General features: G+C 44.0%; 1 protein-coding gene across 1 annotated transcript; it reads left to right on the top strand.

Annotated features, from left to right (window-relative positions):
* The first annotated feature begins 3,775 nt into the window (after positions 1–3,775).
* On the top strand, positions 3,776–8,954 carry LOC109906389 (leukotriene B4 receptor 1-like). Its single transcript, XM_031791848.1, has 4 exons — positions 3,776–4,010; positions 4,883–5,421; positions 6,819–7,095; positions 8,073–8,954. The coding sequence occupies exons 2-4, from the start codon at positions 4,907–4,909 to the stop codon at positions 8,484–8,486; spliced, it is 1,206 nt and encodes a 401-aa protein (XP_031647708.1). The 5' UTR covers positions 3,776–4,010; positions 4,883–4,906; the 3' UTR covers positions 8,487–8,954.
* Positions 8,955–16,966: the final 8,012 nt, after the last annotated feature.

The following is a 16,966-nucleotide window of genomic DNA, read 5'->3' as shown; positions in this document are numbered from 1 at the left end:
CAACATGAGAACATGTGCTGTCCTAAAATCAATAAAAATACAAGATGAAGGAATATTCTGGTGGGCGGACGCGCTTGGACATGAAGGTCCAATCCCCACGCAGGTGTCGATCGACGCCCATCAGGGTGACCAACAGGAGGCTGAGGTACATGAAAGATGCTGCAGATGTAGTGCAGGAGCTTACACACGCCCTCTCCCAACTCCCAGACTTCGCCCGTGAAGAACTGGCGAATGAAGAAAGGAGCGGTGAGCAGGACGATCGAGCAGGTTGGGAGGAGCGGTGAGCAGGACGACCGTGTCGGCGGCCGCCAACTGGAGGAAGAGGATCAAATCAAATCAAATTTTATTTGTCACATACACATGGTTAGCAGATGTTAGTGCGAGTGTAGCGAAATGCTTGTGCTTCTAGTTCCGACAATGCAGTAATAACCAACAAGTAATCTAGCTAACAATTCCAAAACTACTACCTTATAGACACAAGTGTAAGGGGATAAAGAATATGTACATAAAGATATATGAATGAATGATGGTACAGAGCAGCATAGGCAAGATACAGTAGATGGTATTGAGTGCAGTATATACATATGAGATGAGTATGTAAACAAAGTGGCATAGTTAAAGTGGCTAGTGATACATGTATTACATAAGGATGCAGTAGATGATATAGAGTACAGTATATACGTATACATATGAGATGAATAATGTAGGGTATGTAAACATTATATTAGGTAGCATCGTTTAAGTGGCTAGTGATATATTTTACATCATTTCCCATCAATTCCCATTATTAAAGTGGCTGGAGTTGAGTCAGTGTGTTGGCAGCAGCCACTCAATGTTAGTGGTGGCTGTTTAACAGTCTGATGGCCTTGAGATAGAAGCTGTTTTTCAGTCTCTCGGTCCCAGCTTTGATGCACCTGTACTGACCTCGCCTTCTGGATGATAGCAGGGTGAACAGGCAGTGGCTCGGGTGGTTGTTGTCCTTGATGATCTTTATGGCCTTCCTGTGACATCGGGTGGTGTAGGTGTCCTGGAGGGCAGGTAGTTTGCCCCCGGTGATGCGTTGTGCAGACCTCACTACCCTCTGGAGAGCCTTACGGTTGTGAGCGGAGCAGTTGCCGTACCAGGCGGTGATACAGCCCGACAGGATGCTCTCGATTGTGCATCTGTAGAAGTTTGTGAGTGCTTTTGGTGACAAGCCGAATTTCTTCAGCCTCCTGAGGTTGAAGAGGCGCTGCTGCGCCTTCTTCACGATGCTGTCTTTGTGGGTGGACCAGTTCAGTTTGTCTGTGATGTGTACGCCGAGGAACTTAAAACTTACTACCCTCTCCACTACTGTTCCATCGATGTGGATAGGGGGGTGTTCCGTCTGCTGTTTCCTGAAGTCCACAATCATCTCCTTAGTTTTGTTGACGTTGAGTGTGAGGTTATTTTCCTGACACCACACTGTTGCAGGCAGAACAGGATGGTCCACACCACTAGGAGGTTCCCATGGAGACCCATGGCCATAGCAACCAGAAGAATGGAGGTGCCAATAGAATAAGGAAGAGACAGGGATGGGTTTGAAGTGGATTAATTGGCGGAGAAGAAGGTGATGGTGGTATTCCTTGATGTGGCTTCCATCCTGAGAGCGAGAGAGAGAGAAAGACAGAGACAGGAAAGGGGAGACAGAAAGGAAGGGGACAGACAGACAGACAGACAGACAGACAGACAGACAGACAGACAGACAGACAGACAGACAGACAGACAGACAGACAGACAGACAGACAGACAGACAGACAGACAGACAGACAGACAGACAGACAGACAGACAGGACAGACAGACAGACAGACAGACAGACAGACAGACAGACAAGACAGACAGACAGACAGACAGACAGACAGACAGGACAGACAGACAGACAGACAGACAGACAGACAGACAGACAGACAGACAGACAGACAGACAGACAGACAGACAGACAGACAGACAGACAGACAGACAGACAGACAGACAGACAGACAGACAGACAGACAGACAGACAGACAGACAGACAGACAACAGACAGACAGACAGACAGACAGACAGACAGACAGACAGACAGACAGACAGACAGACAGACAGACAGACAGACAGACAGACAGACAGACAGACAGACAGACAGACAGACAGACAGACAGACAGACAGACAGACAGACAGACAGACAGACAGACAGACAGACAGACAGACAGACAGACAGACAGACAGACAGACAGACAGACAGACAGACAGACAGACAGACAGACAGACAGACAGACAGACAGACAGGACAGACAGACAGACAGACAGACAGACAGACAGACAGACAGACAGACAGACAGACAGACAGACAGACAGACAGACAGACAGACAGACAGACAGACAGACAGACAGACAGACAGACAGACAGACAGACAGACAGACAGACAGACAGACAGACAGACAGACAGACAGACAGACAGACAGACAGACAGACAGACAGACAGACAGACAGACAGACAGACAGACAGACAGACAGACAGACAGACAGACAGACAGACAGACAGACAGAGACAGACAGACAGACAGACAGACAGACAGACAGACAGACAGACAGACAGACAGACAGACAGACAGACAGACAGACAGACAGACAGACAGACAGACAGACAGACAGACAGACAGACAGACAGACAGACAGACAGACAGACAGACAGACAGACAGACAGACAGACAGACAGACAGACAGACAGACAGACAGACAGACAGACAGACAGACAGACAGACAGACAGACAGACAGACAGACAGACAGAGAGGTAATCATCAAGTGATTATGAAATGATTTGTCGTTGAGCGGGGGGGAAGTTGCTTGAGACATGATGTTGAGACACATAACTGCCCTTTACAACACACTTGTCGACTCGCCCTCACGGAAAATCACATGGACATTAGCCAACACATCAGAGACAAAAACATTTTTTGCCATTTGAAAACACAAGAAATCATTCATAAAAATAACAAAATACCTCATCTCTTCAGCGTCCCATTCATGTGTATTAGTATGCCTATTTGGCATCGTTATCATGTTGTTACCTGTATTCTCACAGTTCCACTGTAACACACACTCAGAGTTAACTGGCCACTGCTTCAACTGATCTGAGGAGTAACTGTAAGGGTGGCGGAACTGGTGGCAGTGAAGTCAGATGCAGGAGAGCAGAGATAGGTAATAAGTGTACTTATCTCTAGTCTCTAGCTAAGTGTACTTATCTCTACTTATCTCTAATCAGGCCCAAAGAGAGCAAGCAGTAAGGCAGACAAACAGACTAGACAGACTTGGGTGAATGCAGTCCTATATAGAGAGAGTTAGGGTGAATGCAGTCTTATATGAAGAGAGTTAGGGTGGACGCAGCCATATATAGAGAGAGTTATGGTGGATGCAGTAATATATAGAGAGAGTTATGGTGGATGGAGTCATATATAGAGAGAGTTAGGGTGGATGGAGTCATATATAGAGAGAGTTATGGTGGACGCAGTCATATATAGAGAGAGTTTGGGTGGATGCAGTAATATATAGAGAGAGTTAGGGTGGATGGAGTCATATATAGAGAGAGTTAGGGTGGATGGAGTCATATACAGAGAGAGTTATGGTGGCTGCAGTAATATATAGAGAGAGTTATGGTGGATGGAGTCATATATAGAGAGAGTTATGGTGGATGCAGTAATATATAGCGAGAGTTTGGGTGGATGTGTAGGAAGTACACAGTCAAATGTGATGATCACAGACTTCCTTCCTGACTTGTGGTGATAGCATGTATTTAGTGTTTTCAGGCTGACAGAAGGGGAACAAGAAAGAGGAGAGAAAAAGGAGTCCAGTGTAGACGGCCGGACGGACAAGAGGTCAGTCAGACAGGCGGACAGACATACAGTCAGATAAACAGACAGACAGGCAGTAAGACAGTCAGACAGGCGGACAGACACTTCTTGTGGATTTGAGAAGATCCAGGTTAAAAGGAGAATTAATCCATCTCATAAAGGTCAGTGATGTATCAAGCTTTTTTGAAGTGATACTGGCATTGTTTACACTGGCTGGAATGAAATGTTTTGGAGAGGATGTGTGCTTTACTGTCCCTTGTCTGTAAATATAATGATGCATGAGTGATTATTTGTACGTAATACTGTATGCAATGCTGTGTGTTTAATTATTTTTTTTTTAACCTTTATTTAACTAGGCAAGTCAGTTAAGAACATATTCTTATTTTCAATGACAGCCTAGGAACAGTGGGTTAACTGTTCAGGGGCAAAATGACTGATTTGTACCTAGTCAGCTCGGGGATTTGAACTTGCAACCTTCCGGTTACTAGTCCAGCGCTCTAATCACTAGGCTACCCTGCCGTGTATGTGTGTAGGACTGTATTTGATGATGTGTACGTGTTTGTGTGTGTGTGTGTGTGTGTGTGTGTGTGTGTGTGTGTGTGTGTGTGTGTGTGTGTGTGTGTGTGTGTGTGTGTGTGTGTGTGGGTGGGTGGGTGGGGGGGGTACATTATGACTTTGCTTGTCCAAGATACGTACATGATCTTTGCATGTCTATTAGTGCCGAATGGAATTACAGCTACAGGGACCCAGTTGGCCTTTCTATCTTCTGCCCCCTTCCTTCTAAGGAGTTTTCCTCCACCAAAGCTTCTGCTTGGTCTTTGGGCTCTAGGCCAGGTTACCATAAAGCACTTGTGAAAACTGGATGTTGATGTAAAAAGGGATTGATGAATACATTTCATTGAATGATAGATTCTCTTCTCAGCGATTATGTGATATCCTCATCTCATACTGTGTGTCTCTCATCTCTCTGTGTGCTTCCCATTGTTATATCTCATCCGGTGTGTTCTAATTATATTTCTATCCTATCCTACAGTGGATTATCCCAAAAGTCCAGAAAATGGCGTCAGACCTCTCCATCTCCATCTCCGCTCCTCCCCCGCTCCCCTCCACCCCTTCTCTTGTCTCCTCCTCCCCTCCTCTCTCCATCTCACACCAGATAGGTATCTCCATTCTGGTCCTGGCCTTTGTTTTTGGTTTCCCAGGAAACCTGTTCGTGGTGTGGTCGGTGCTGTGCCGCGTGAGGCATCGCTCTGTCACGTGCCTGCTCGTCTTAAACCTCGCCGCGGCCGACGCCCTGGTGCTGCTAAGCGCCCCGCTCTTCCTGCACTTCCTGGCAGGCAGGCGAGGCTGGGAGTTCGGGGCGGTGGCCTGTAAGACGGTACACTACCTGTGCTGCGTCAACATGAATGTCTCCATCTACCTGATCTGCTTGATGAGCATGGATCGCTGGCTGGCCGTGGCGAGGCCCTTCCTGTCACAGAGGATGAGGACCAAGAAAACCCTGATGGCCGTTCTGCTGGCTATCTGGGTGCTGGCATTCGTCTTAGCTCTGCCCATGCCCTTCTATCGCAGGTGGGGCTGTGTGTGTGTGTGTGTGTGTGTGTGTGTGTGTGTGTGTGTGTGTGTGTGTGTGTGTGTGTGTGTGTGTGTGTGTGTGTGTGTGTGTGTGTGTGTGTGTGTGTGTGTGTGTGTGTGTGTGTGTGATTTACACTGATTGAAGTGGGTTTGGAAAGAGCAGGTGTTGGAGAGAGCAGGTGTTCTTAGTGTTTGTATACTCAGTGTATATATAAGTATATTACAAGGTATAATACATCTGTGTGCTGTCTATTCTACAAAAGAAGAACTGAAATAGAGTCCAAATGTTTACAGGATGTTGATGCATCATCAACATAAGTTTCAGTGGAGGCTGCTGAGGGGAGGACAGCTCGTAATAATGGCTGGACTGGAATGGTATCAAACACATGAAAACCATGTATTTGGTACCATTCCATTCACTCAATTTCAGCCATTATTAGCTGTCCTCCCCTCAGCAGCCTCCACTGATAAGTGTATCTGTGTGAATTTGTTCTCTGACCACCATGGATCTGTGACTGGTGTGGTTACAGAGAGAGAGAGAGAGAGAGAGAGAGAGAGAGAGAGAGAGAGAGAGAGAGAGAGAGAGAGAGAGAGAGAGAGAGAGAGAGAGAGAGAGAGAGAGGCGAGAAAGAGAGAGAGGCGAGAAAGAGAGAGAGAGAGAGAGGGAGAGATCAAATTCAGCCTTGCCCAACAGTCTGTATTGTTGTGTCTGTATGAATAACTGTGTACATGTTCATGAGAGTGATTGGAACAAGCCTGATCTGTAAATGTCAAAACATTTTCTAAACAACTATGTCATTATCGAATACAAATCCTAAACTTTTATGCGTTAATCTGTTTCAATGGTTGTGTTCCAGGTCATTTTTATTGTGGTTCCTGTAAGACACTTTCCATTATAACCTGCCCAGCACAAGTACAATGAAAAAGACCTGGAATGCTCCCATTGTCTCATCCAAACAATCCCTCTATTCTCTCTCTCTATTCTCTCTCTCTCTCTCTCTCTCTCTCTCTCTCTCTCTCTCTCTCTCTCTTCTCTCTCTCGCTCTCTCTCTCTCTCTCTCTCTCTCTCTCTCTCTCTCTCTCTCTCTCTCTTTCTCTCTCTCTCTCTCATTCTCTCTCTCTCGCTCTCGCTCTCTCTCTCTCTCTCTCTCTCTGTCTCTCTCTCTCTCTCTCTTTCACTCATTCTCTCTCTCTTTCTCTCTGTGTCTCTTTCACTCCCTCTCTCTCTCTCTCTCTCTCTCTAATACTAATACTAATACTAATAATATGTAGAATAATAATAATGATAATATGTATAATAATATGAATAATAATAATTGGTAGAACCTCCCTCCCTCCCTCCCTCCCTCCCTCCCTCCCTCCCTCCCTCCCTCCCTCCCTCCCTCCCTCCCCAGTAACCTGAAGCCCTTCCTTCACAAGAACATCTCCATGAGCATCTGCATGCCGTACCACTGGGGAAGTGTGGGTCACCAGGTGTTCCAGTACCTATTCGAGACCGTCCTGGGCTTCTTCCTCCCCTTCACCTTCATCATCGTCTGCTACACCTCCGTCATCTGCCGGCTACGCAGCGCCATGTTCCAGCGCAAGGGACGAGGAAACCGTCTCATCCTCCTCATCATCGGCGCCTTCGCTCTCTTCTGGCTGCCCTACCACCTGGTCAACATCTTACAGGTACGTCAGTTCCTCGATATATTTCAAAGGTGCTATGTGTTATGTAGCAGTTCATTGTGTCATACAGGTAGAATAATACTAATACTGATAATACGTAGAATAATAGGACTAATAATAATGGGTAGAATTAGAATAATACGTAGAATAATAGGATTAATAATAATGGGTAGAATTAGAATAATGGGTAGAATAATAGGATTAATAATAATGGGTAGAATTAGAATAATACGTAGAATAATAGGATTAATAATAATGGGTAGAATTAGAATAATGGGTAGAATAATAGGATTAATAATAATGGGTAGAATAATAGGAATTAGAATTAGAATAATGGGTAGAATAATAGATGTAATAACAATAACAGGTAGAATACTAGATATAATAATATTAATAGGTAGAATAATAATAATGGTAGAATAATAGGTATAATAATAATAGTAATAGGTAGAATAATAGGTAGAATAATAATAATAATGGTAGAATAATAGGTATAATAATAATAGTAATAGGTAGAATAATAGGTAGAATAATAATAATAATGGTAGAATAATAGGTATAATAATAATAGTAATAGGTAGAATAATAGGTATAATAATAATAATAATGGTAGAATAATAGGTATAATAATAATAATAATGGTAGAATAATAGGTATAATAATAATAATAATAATGGTAGAATAATAGGTATAATAATAATAGTAATAGGTAAAATAACAGGTAGAATAATAATAATAATGGTAGAATAATAGGTATAATAATAATAATAATGGTAGAATAATAGGTATAATAATAATAATAATGGTAGAATAATAGGTATAATAATAATAATAATGGTAGAATAATAGGTAGAATCCCTATCAGTCTCTCTGATGATTATCTGTCTCCTCTCAACTCTTTACCTCCTTCTCTTTACATTTTTTCCTCCTCCTCTCTCTCTCTCTCTCTCTCTCCCTCTCCTCCCTTCTCTCTCTCACAGGTGATTGGTCTACTGGGTAGCAACGCCACTCTCTCCAATGCTGCTGTATTGGCCCGTCCCAACGTCACGGCGTTCGCCTTCCTGAGCAGCAGTGTGAACCCTGTGCTGTACGTGTTCGCCGGCAGCTCCCACATCCGCCAGGCCGGCCTCAGCTTCATGGCCAAGCTGTTCGAGGGCACCAACTCCGAGGGAGGTACCTCTGCCTCCTTCTCCCGCAGCACGAGGTGCAGCCGGAGTGGTTCCACAGCCCCGGACGAGAGCTCCGCTCTGCGCTCGCTGACACTCAAGCTGGGGTGGTTGGGGAAGGAAAAGGATGGGGGTGGGGATAGTGGAGTGGAGCTGCGTGGAGTTGAGGTCAAGGTTAACTCCAAGCAGGAGCTCAAGACTTTGACATCCAGTGATCAGTCAGAGTAGTGTTTTTAAAAACTTTTTGCGGCCTACTGTATTACTCCTAGATTATTATTCGTATTGAATGTATTTCATGAACAGATTTGTGATATATGTACTTCATAGCAAGTGTGTCTGTGAGGTTTATTATACCATTAGTTAATAAAGTTTTCACATGTTGACAAATCGAGTCAGATTATCGATTAGAGGGGAAAGAACGGTTCTAGATTCTGACATGCGAGGTCTAGCCAAATGACGCCAGTGACTAGAGCGGTGTTTGGAAACTCACATTTCCATGATGACCTCACTAATGCAATTGTGGTTAACTATTAGACAATGTTCCGGGTAGGTGATGCAATGGAGACCAGTAGCTGATTTTAGTTGCACCATTATTCAGATGTGTGATATATGTGCGTGTCTGTGAGGTTGCCTTCATGCAATTTCTGAATAAAAATATTATACCATTAGTTAATAAAGTTTTCACATGTTGACAAATCGAGTCAGATTATCGATTTCTTCAAGGAAGAGGGGAAGGAACGGTTCTAGACTCTGACATGCGAGGTCTAGCCAAATGACGTCAGTGACTGGAGCGATGTTTGGAAACTCACATTTCCATGTGCAGGTTCTAATGCAATTGTGGTTAACTATTAGAAACTATTAGAAAATGTTCCGGTTGCACCATTTTTCCAACACTTTAAACACACACAAAGCATTACATTCAGTGACTTCTAGTTAATCTAACATAGCGTGACAAACAACAATTTGGTGGAATTGGATAACTTTTTGTTATCAACGGTGTCATAAAACGAGCAGTAAAAAAAACACATACTGTAGTAAGATAATGAAACAGATTTGATCTTATGCCTCTGTCGACACGCTAACGATATCTGTGTGCTAGAGTTCGTGGCCCTAACTGCAAGGCAAGACCACCCGTACCACAGGAGAATTAGAATTATTCTTGACAAGGCATAACATTACCATGTAGTTTACCAATCAAATGTATACATTTCCCGAAAGAAAGAAATGATCTAACTCCAATACATTTTTATAGAAAGTTAGCAAATATAGATAGGATTTTACTACCATGGAAAGGACCATGTCTATTTGAGGAAAAATCACCCTGATTAACTCTTGGTCACATCCCAGTTGACCTATTTACTTATGGTCTTGCCTACATCTAGTGACGTTTTTTAAATGATATTGTCACGTCGTGCATGTAGGTGGCAGGGAAGTCAAGCGCAGGAGAATTAAACTTGGTATAGTTGGAGTATTTTAACTTCTTATGGCTGCAATCCCGTGATTTGACAACAGCCAGTCAAAGTGTAGGGCGCCATTTTCAAAACATAAAAAATCTCATAATTAACATTCCTCAAACGTACATGTGTCTCATACCATTTTATGTAAAATATGTTTTGTTTTCTAAATTTTTATAATGATTATTTCTGTATTATTTCTGATTATTTCTGCAATCTCACTGGATGTTGGCCAGGTGGGACGCTAGCGTACAACATACCCTAGAGAGGTTAAAACTGTTAACAATGGGATCAATGTAGCCAGTATGCTCTAGAATGTATTGTAGTTACCCCAGAAAATCTTAGGTTTTAATACATACAGTCGGGAGGAACTATTGGATATAAGAGCAAGGTCAACTCACCAACATTACAACCAGGAATAAGACTTTCCCAAAGCGGATCCTCTGTTTGGCCCACCACCCAGGACAATGGATCGGATCCCAGCCGGCGACCCAAAACAACGGCGCCGCAGGCAGAAGGGGCATACGGAGTGGTCTTCTGGTCAGGCTCCGTAGACGGGCACATCTCGCACCGCTTCCGAGCATACTACTCGCCAATGTCCAGTCTCTTGACAACAAGGTAGACGAAATCTGAGCAAGGATAGCATTCCAGAGAGACATCAGAGACTGTAACATTCTTTGTTTCACGGAAACATGGCTCACCCGAGACACTCTATCTGAGTCGGTACAGCCACCTGGTTTCTTCACGCATCTCGCCGACAGAAACAAGCATCTCTCTGGTAAGAAGAAGGGTGGGGGTGTATGCCTGTGATTAACGAGACGTAGTGGGATCACATCAACATACGGGAACTCAAGTCCTTTTGTTCACCTGACTTAGAATTCCTCACAATCAATTGCCGACCGCATTATCTACCAAGAGAATTATCTTCGATCATAATCATAGTCGTGTATATTCCCCCCAAAGCAGACACATCGACAGCCCTGAAAGAATTGGACTCTATGTAAACTGGAAACATATCCTGAGGCTGCATTTATTGTAGCTGGAGATTTTAAAAAGGCTAATCTGAAAACCAGGCTCCCCAAATTCTATCAGCATATCGATTGTGCTACCAGGGCTGGCAAAACCCTAGATCACTGTTATTCTAACTTCCGCAATGAATATAAGGCCCTCCCCCCGCCCTCCCTTCGGAAAAGCTGACCACGACTCAATTTTGTTGCTCCTAGCCTATAGACAGAAACTAAAACAAACATTACTTCGATCACGTGGACTGGGATATGTTCCGCATAACGTTGAACAACAACATTGGCGAATACGCTGATTCGGTGAGCAAGTTTATTAACAAGTGCATCGGTGATGTTGAACCCACAGCGTCTATTAAAACATTCCCCAACCAGAAACCGTGTATTGATGGCAGCATTCGTGCAAAACAGAAAGCGCAAACCACTGCTTTTAACTTCTTGACGCACCCATCTCGTTAGCGGCTTAATTTTCATCAACCAGTGAATAGCAGCGCGCCAAATTCAAATTAAATTACTAAACATATTTAATTTTCATGAAATCACAAGTGCAATATAGCAAAACACAGCTTAACTTGTTGTTAATCCACCTGGCGCGTCAGATTTCAATACAGCTTTTCGGCGAAAGCATAACACGGGTTTATGTAAGAACATTTCTCTCAGTAGACAAAATATTACAAACACCTAGCAGCCAAGTAGATAGGTCACGAAAGTCAGAAAAGCAATAGATTAAATCGCTTACCTTTGATGATCTTTGGATGTTTTCACTCACGAGACTCCCAGTTACACAATAAACATTCCTTTTGTTCCATAAAGATAATTTTTATATCCAAAATACCTCCATTTGTTTGGCACGTTATGTTCAGAAATCCACAGGCTCGAGCGGTCATGACATCGCAGATGAAAATTCCAAATAGTATCTGTAATGTCCACAGAAACATGTCAAACGTTTTTTATAATCAATCCTCAGGTTGTTTTTAAAATATATAATCGATAATATATCAACCGGGACTGTCGCTTTTTCAATAGGAGAGGGAGAGACAATGGCTGCCCCACTCTGTTGCACAAGCAAAACTCATGCGAACACCCAGCTATCCACTGACGCAATGTTATCTTTCTCGCTCATTTTTCAAAAGAAAAGCTGGGAACTATGTCTAAAGACTGTTGACACCTTGAGGAAGCGATAGGAAAAGGAATCTGGTTGATATGCCTTTAAATGGAGTGAAGGCAGGCTATGGAACATGGAGCTTTCAAAATAGAAGCCACTTCCTGATTAGATTTTCCTCAGGTTTTCGCCTGCAATATCAGTTCTGTTATACTCACAGACAATATTTTGACCGTTTTGGAAACGGAAACTTATATGCATATTCTCGTTTCTGGGCCTGAGAAATAGGCCGTTTCAAATGGGTATGTTGTTTAGCCAAAAACAACAATCCTGGCCCCTACACTCAAGAAGTTAAACAGGGCAAGGTGACCGGAAACATGACCGAATACAAACAGTGTAGCTATTCCCTCCGCAAGGCAATCAAACAAGCTAAGCGTCAGTATAGAGACAAAGTGGAGTCGCAATTCAACGGCTCAGACACGAGAGGTATGTGGCAGGGTCTACAGTCACTCACGGACTACAAAAGAAAAACCAGCCCGTCGCGGACCAGACAGACTAAACAACTTTTTTGCTTGCTTTGAGGACAATACAGTGCCACTGACACGGCCCGCAAACAAATCCTGCGGGCTCTCCTTCACTGTAGCCAACGTGAGTAAAACATTTAAACGTGTTAACCCTCGCAAGGCTGCAGGCCCAGACGGCATCCCCGGCCGCGTCCTCAGAGCATGCGCAGACCAGCTGGCTGGTGTGTTTACAGACATATTCAATCAATCCTTATCCCAGTCTGCTGTTCCCACATGCTTCAAGAGGGCCACCATTGTTCCTGTTCCCAAGAAAGCTAAGGTAACTGAGGTAAATGACTATCGCCCTGTAGCACTCACTTTCGTCATCATGAAGTGCTTTGAGAGACTAGTCAAGGACCATATCACCTCCACCCTACCTGACACCCTAGACCCACTCCAATTTGCTTACCGCCCCAATAGGTCCCCAGATGACGCAATCGCCATCAAACTGCACACTGTGTAAGAATGCTGTTCATCAATTACAGCTCCGCATTTAACACCATAGTACCCTCCAAACTCGTCATCAAGCTCGGACCCTGGGTCTCGACCCCGCCCTGTGCAACTGGGTACTGGACTCTCTGACGGGCCGCCCCCAGGTGGTGAGGGTAGGTAACAATCTCCACCCCGCTGATCCTCCCCACAAGGGTGCGTTCTGAGCTCTCTCCTGTACTCCCTGTTCACCCACGACTGCGTGGCCATGCACGCCTCCAACTCAATCATCAAGTTTGAGGACGACACTACAGTGGTAGGCTTGATTACCAACAACGACGAGACGGCCTACAGGGAGGAGGTGAGGGCCCTTGGAGTGTGGTGTCAGGAAAATAACTTCACACTCAACGTCAACAAAACAAAGGAGATGATCGTGGACTTCAGGAAATAGCAGAGGGAGCACCCCTTATCCACATCGATGGGACAGTAGTGGAGAGGGTAGTAAGTTTCAAGTTCCTCGGCGTACACATCACAGACAAACTGAATTGGTCCACCAACACAGACAGCGTTGTGAAGAAGGCGTAGCAGCGCCTCTTCAACCTCAGGAGGCTGAAGAAATTTGGCTTGTCACCAAAAGCACTCACAAACTTCTACAGATGCACAATCGAGAGCATCCTGTCGGGCTGTATCACCGCCTGGTACGGCAACTGCTCCGCTCACAACCGTAAGGCTCTCCGGAGGGTAGTGAGGTCTGCACAAGGCATCACGGGGGCAAACTACCTGCCCTCCAGGACACCTACACCACCTGATGTCACAGGAAGGCCATAAAGATCATCAAGGACAACAACCACCCGAGCCACTGCCTGTTCACCCCGCTATCATCCAGAAGGCGAGGTCAGTACAGGTACATCAAAGCAGGGACCGAGAGACTGAAAAACAGCTTCTATCTCAAGGCCATCAGGCTGTTAAACAGCCACCCCTAACATTGAGTCGCTGCTGCCAACATACTGATTCAACTCCAGCCACTTTAATAATGGAAATTGATGGAAAAAAATGTATCATTATCTCCTTTAAACAATGCCACTTAATATAATTTTCACATACCCTACATTACTCATCTCATATGTATATACTGTACTCTATACCATCTACTGCATCTTGCCTATGCCGTTCTGTACCATCACTCATTCATAAATCTTTATGTACATATTCTTTATCCCTTTACACTTGTGTGTATAAAGTAGTAGTTGTGGAATTATTAGGTTAGATTACTGGTTGGTTATTACTGCATTATCGGAACTAGAAGCACAGGTTTATGCAGAGTGTAAGCATCCTGCTCTGCTAGCCATTCATTCACTTGAGCAGCGCCTAACCTGCTACCTGTTTCTACAGCTATAGCTCTCTGGAATCGCTCCTTACCCCCATAAGACCCTGGGTTATAGGGGGTATAATAAATGTTTTTCAACATCTGCTCTGCCATCCTTCTTGCCTGTCTGATGTACAATTACATTAATGAGCCCCGTTCAAATAACGAGAACATTTCATTTTAATTTTGCATTTTAATTTTTGCAAACATTAAGTATTACGTATACAGACACTTCAGGATATTAGTACCCGTTTTCTCAACGATCCATGCATGCAACACCTTGTATACTTGGTTTACATTTACAGGCTTGTATCGCTGAATTTTTAAAACGCATACATCCGTTATATAAGTATATAAACAACAAATATGATACATGTTACAATTAAACAGTGTTTCAAACAAATAAACAAAATTCTTAGACAAGGTTGTTTCTAGTTCTTCAGAATCAACCACAAGACGGGATACCAGTTGTGTCCATTGTAGAGTCTTACATGTCTTACATGACTCCTGATTTGCTCCATTTTTAGCACACTCTCTGCATTAGCCCCTGCATTGTGGGTTGTGTAGAACGATACATTGTTCACTTTATTTTCAATAGTTTTCTGCATAATATTTGTAAGTTCTCTCACAAGAAAACATGTATTTATTCTCTCTAACATCGTATGCAAACAGTTACCCATTGCTTTATATCGAAATAAAAATAGATATTGTTTCTCGTTCTCTTGGGGTTTATTGAGCCAGAAAGTCACCACATCAGCCACCAAAGCTTCCTTGTATTTGTTGTCGTCCACCAGTGTGTGGCGGATTTCTTTGAGTTTCTCGTGGATGTAGATCATCTCCTTCAGTTCCTGTAGGAAAGCCTCGGTTACCCTGTAAACAGCACAAGACCCATAGACTCCAGGGTTCTGACCATCGATGGTATAAAGCGGCAGGACCACAGTCTTTTCAACAGTTCCTCAACGTGTTTGAAGAAGTTGTACCGCGGTGGGTTATATAAACACGGAGGTCGTCGTTGACTGGGGTGATTGATCTCACAACCAGGGCATTGTTATCTTATATACTCTCCAATCACCACGTCTAAAAGTGTGGCTACAGAGGCCTTGATGGTGTCCACAAAAATAGTACTGACCACCCCATCAAACACATCCTCATGCTGAGTACATGTATGGGGAGTTCGGGGGCTTGCCTGGGGGGAGTAGAATGCAGGGCTGTGAGGCATAGAGTCCTTAGGCTCTGGTACCCATGACGAATCAGAGTTCTGATATGGTACAGTGAGGGGAAAAAGTATTTGATCCCCTGCTGATTTTGTACGTTTTCCCACTGACAAAGAAATGATTAGTCTATAATTTTTATGGTAGATTTATTTGAACAGTGAGAAACAGAACAACAAAAAAATACAGAAAAACACATGTCAAAAATGTTAGAAATTGATTTGCTTTTTAATGAGGGAAATAAGTATTTGACCCCTCTGCAAAACATGACTTAATACTTGGTGGCAAAACCCTTGTTGGCAATCAGAGGTCAGACGTTTCTTGTAGTTGGCCAGCAGGTTTGCACACATCCCAGGAGGGATTTTGTCCCACTCCTCTTTGCAGATCTTCTCCAAGTCATTAAGGTTTCGAGGCTGACGTTTGGCAACTCGAACCTTCAGCTCCCTCAACAGATTTTCTATGGGATTAAGGTCTGGAGACTGGCTAGGCCACTCCAGGACCTTAATGTGCTTCTTCTTGAGCCACTCCTTTGTTGCCTTAGCCGTGTGTTTTGGGTCATTGTCATGATGGAATACCCGTCCACGACCCATTTTCAATGCCCTGGCTGAGGGAAGGAGGTTCTCACCCAAGATTTGACGGTACATGGCCCCGTCCATCATCCCTTTGATGTGGTGAAGTTGTCCTGTCCCCTTAGCAGAAAAACACCCCCAAAGCATACATTTTCCACCTCCATGTTTGACGGTGGGGATGGTATTCTTGGGGTCATAGGCAGCATTCGTCCTCCTCCAAACACGGCAAGTTGAGTTGATGCCAAAGAGCTCCATTTTGATGTCATCTGACCACAACTCTTTCACCCAGTTGTCCTCTGAATCATTCAGATGTTCATTGGCAAACTTCAGACGGGCATGTATATGTGCTTTCTTGAGCAGGGGGACCTTGTGGGCGCTGCAGGATTTCAGTCCTTCACAGCATAGTGTGTTACCAATTGTTTTCTTGGTGACTATGGTCCCAGCTGCCTTGAGATCATTGACAAGATACTCCCGTGTAGTTCTGGGCTGATTCCTCACCGTTCTCATGATCATTGCAACTCCACAAGGTGAGATCTTGCATGGAGCCCCAGGCCGAGGGAGATTGACAGTTCTTTTGTGTTTCTTCCATTTGCGAATTATCGCACCAGCTGTTGTCACCTTCTCACCAAGCTGCTTGGCGATGGTCTTGTAGCCCATTCCAGCCTTGTGTAGGTCTACAATCTTGTCCCTGACATCCTTGGAGAGCTCTTTGGTCTTGGCCATGGTGGAGAGTTTGGAATCTGCTTGATTGATTGCTTCTGTGGACAGGTGTCTTTTATACAGGTAACAAGATGAGATTAGGAGCACTCCCTTTGAGAGTGTGCTCCTAATCTCAGCTCGTTACCTGTATAAAGGACACCTGGGAGCCAGAAATCTTTCTGATTGAGAGGGGGTCATACTTATTTCCCTCATTAAAATGCAAATCAATTTACAACATTTTTGACATGCGTTTTTCTGGATTTCTTTGTTGTTATTCTGTCTCTCACTGTTCAAAT

This window comes from Oncorhynchus kisutch, linkage group LG16 (genome assembly GCF_002021735.2).
Source record: "Oncorhynchus kisutch isolate 150728-3 linkage group LG16, Okis_V2, whole genome shotgun sequence".
NCBI classification, from domain to species: domain Eukaryota; kingdom Metazoa; phylum Chordata; class Actinopteri; order Salmoniformes; family Salmonidae; genus Oncorhynchus; species Oncorhynchus kisutch.
The sequence above is the reverse complement of the archived record's forward strand: the minus strand, read 5'-3'. Positions and strand labels throughout refer to the sequence as shown.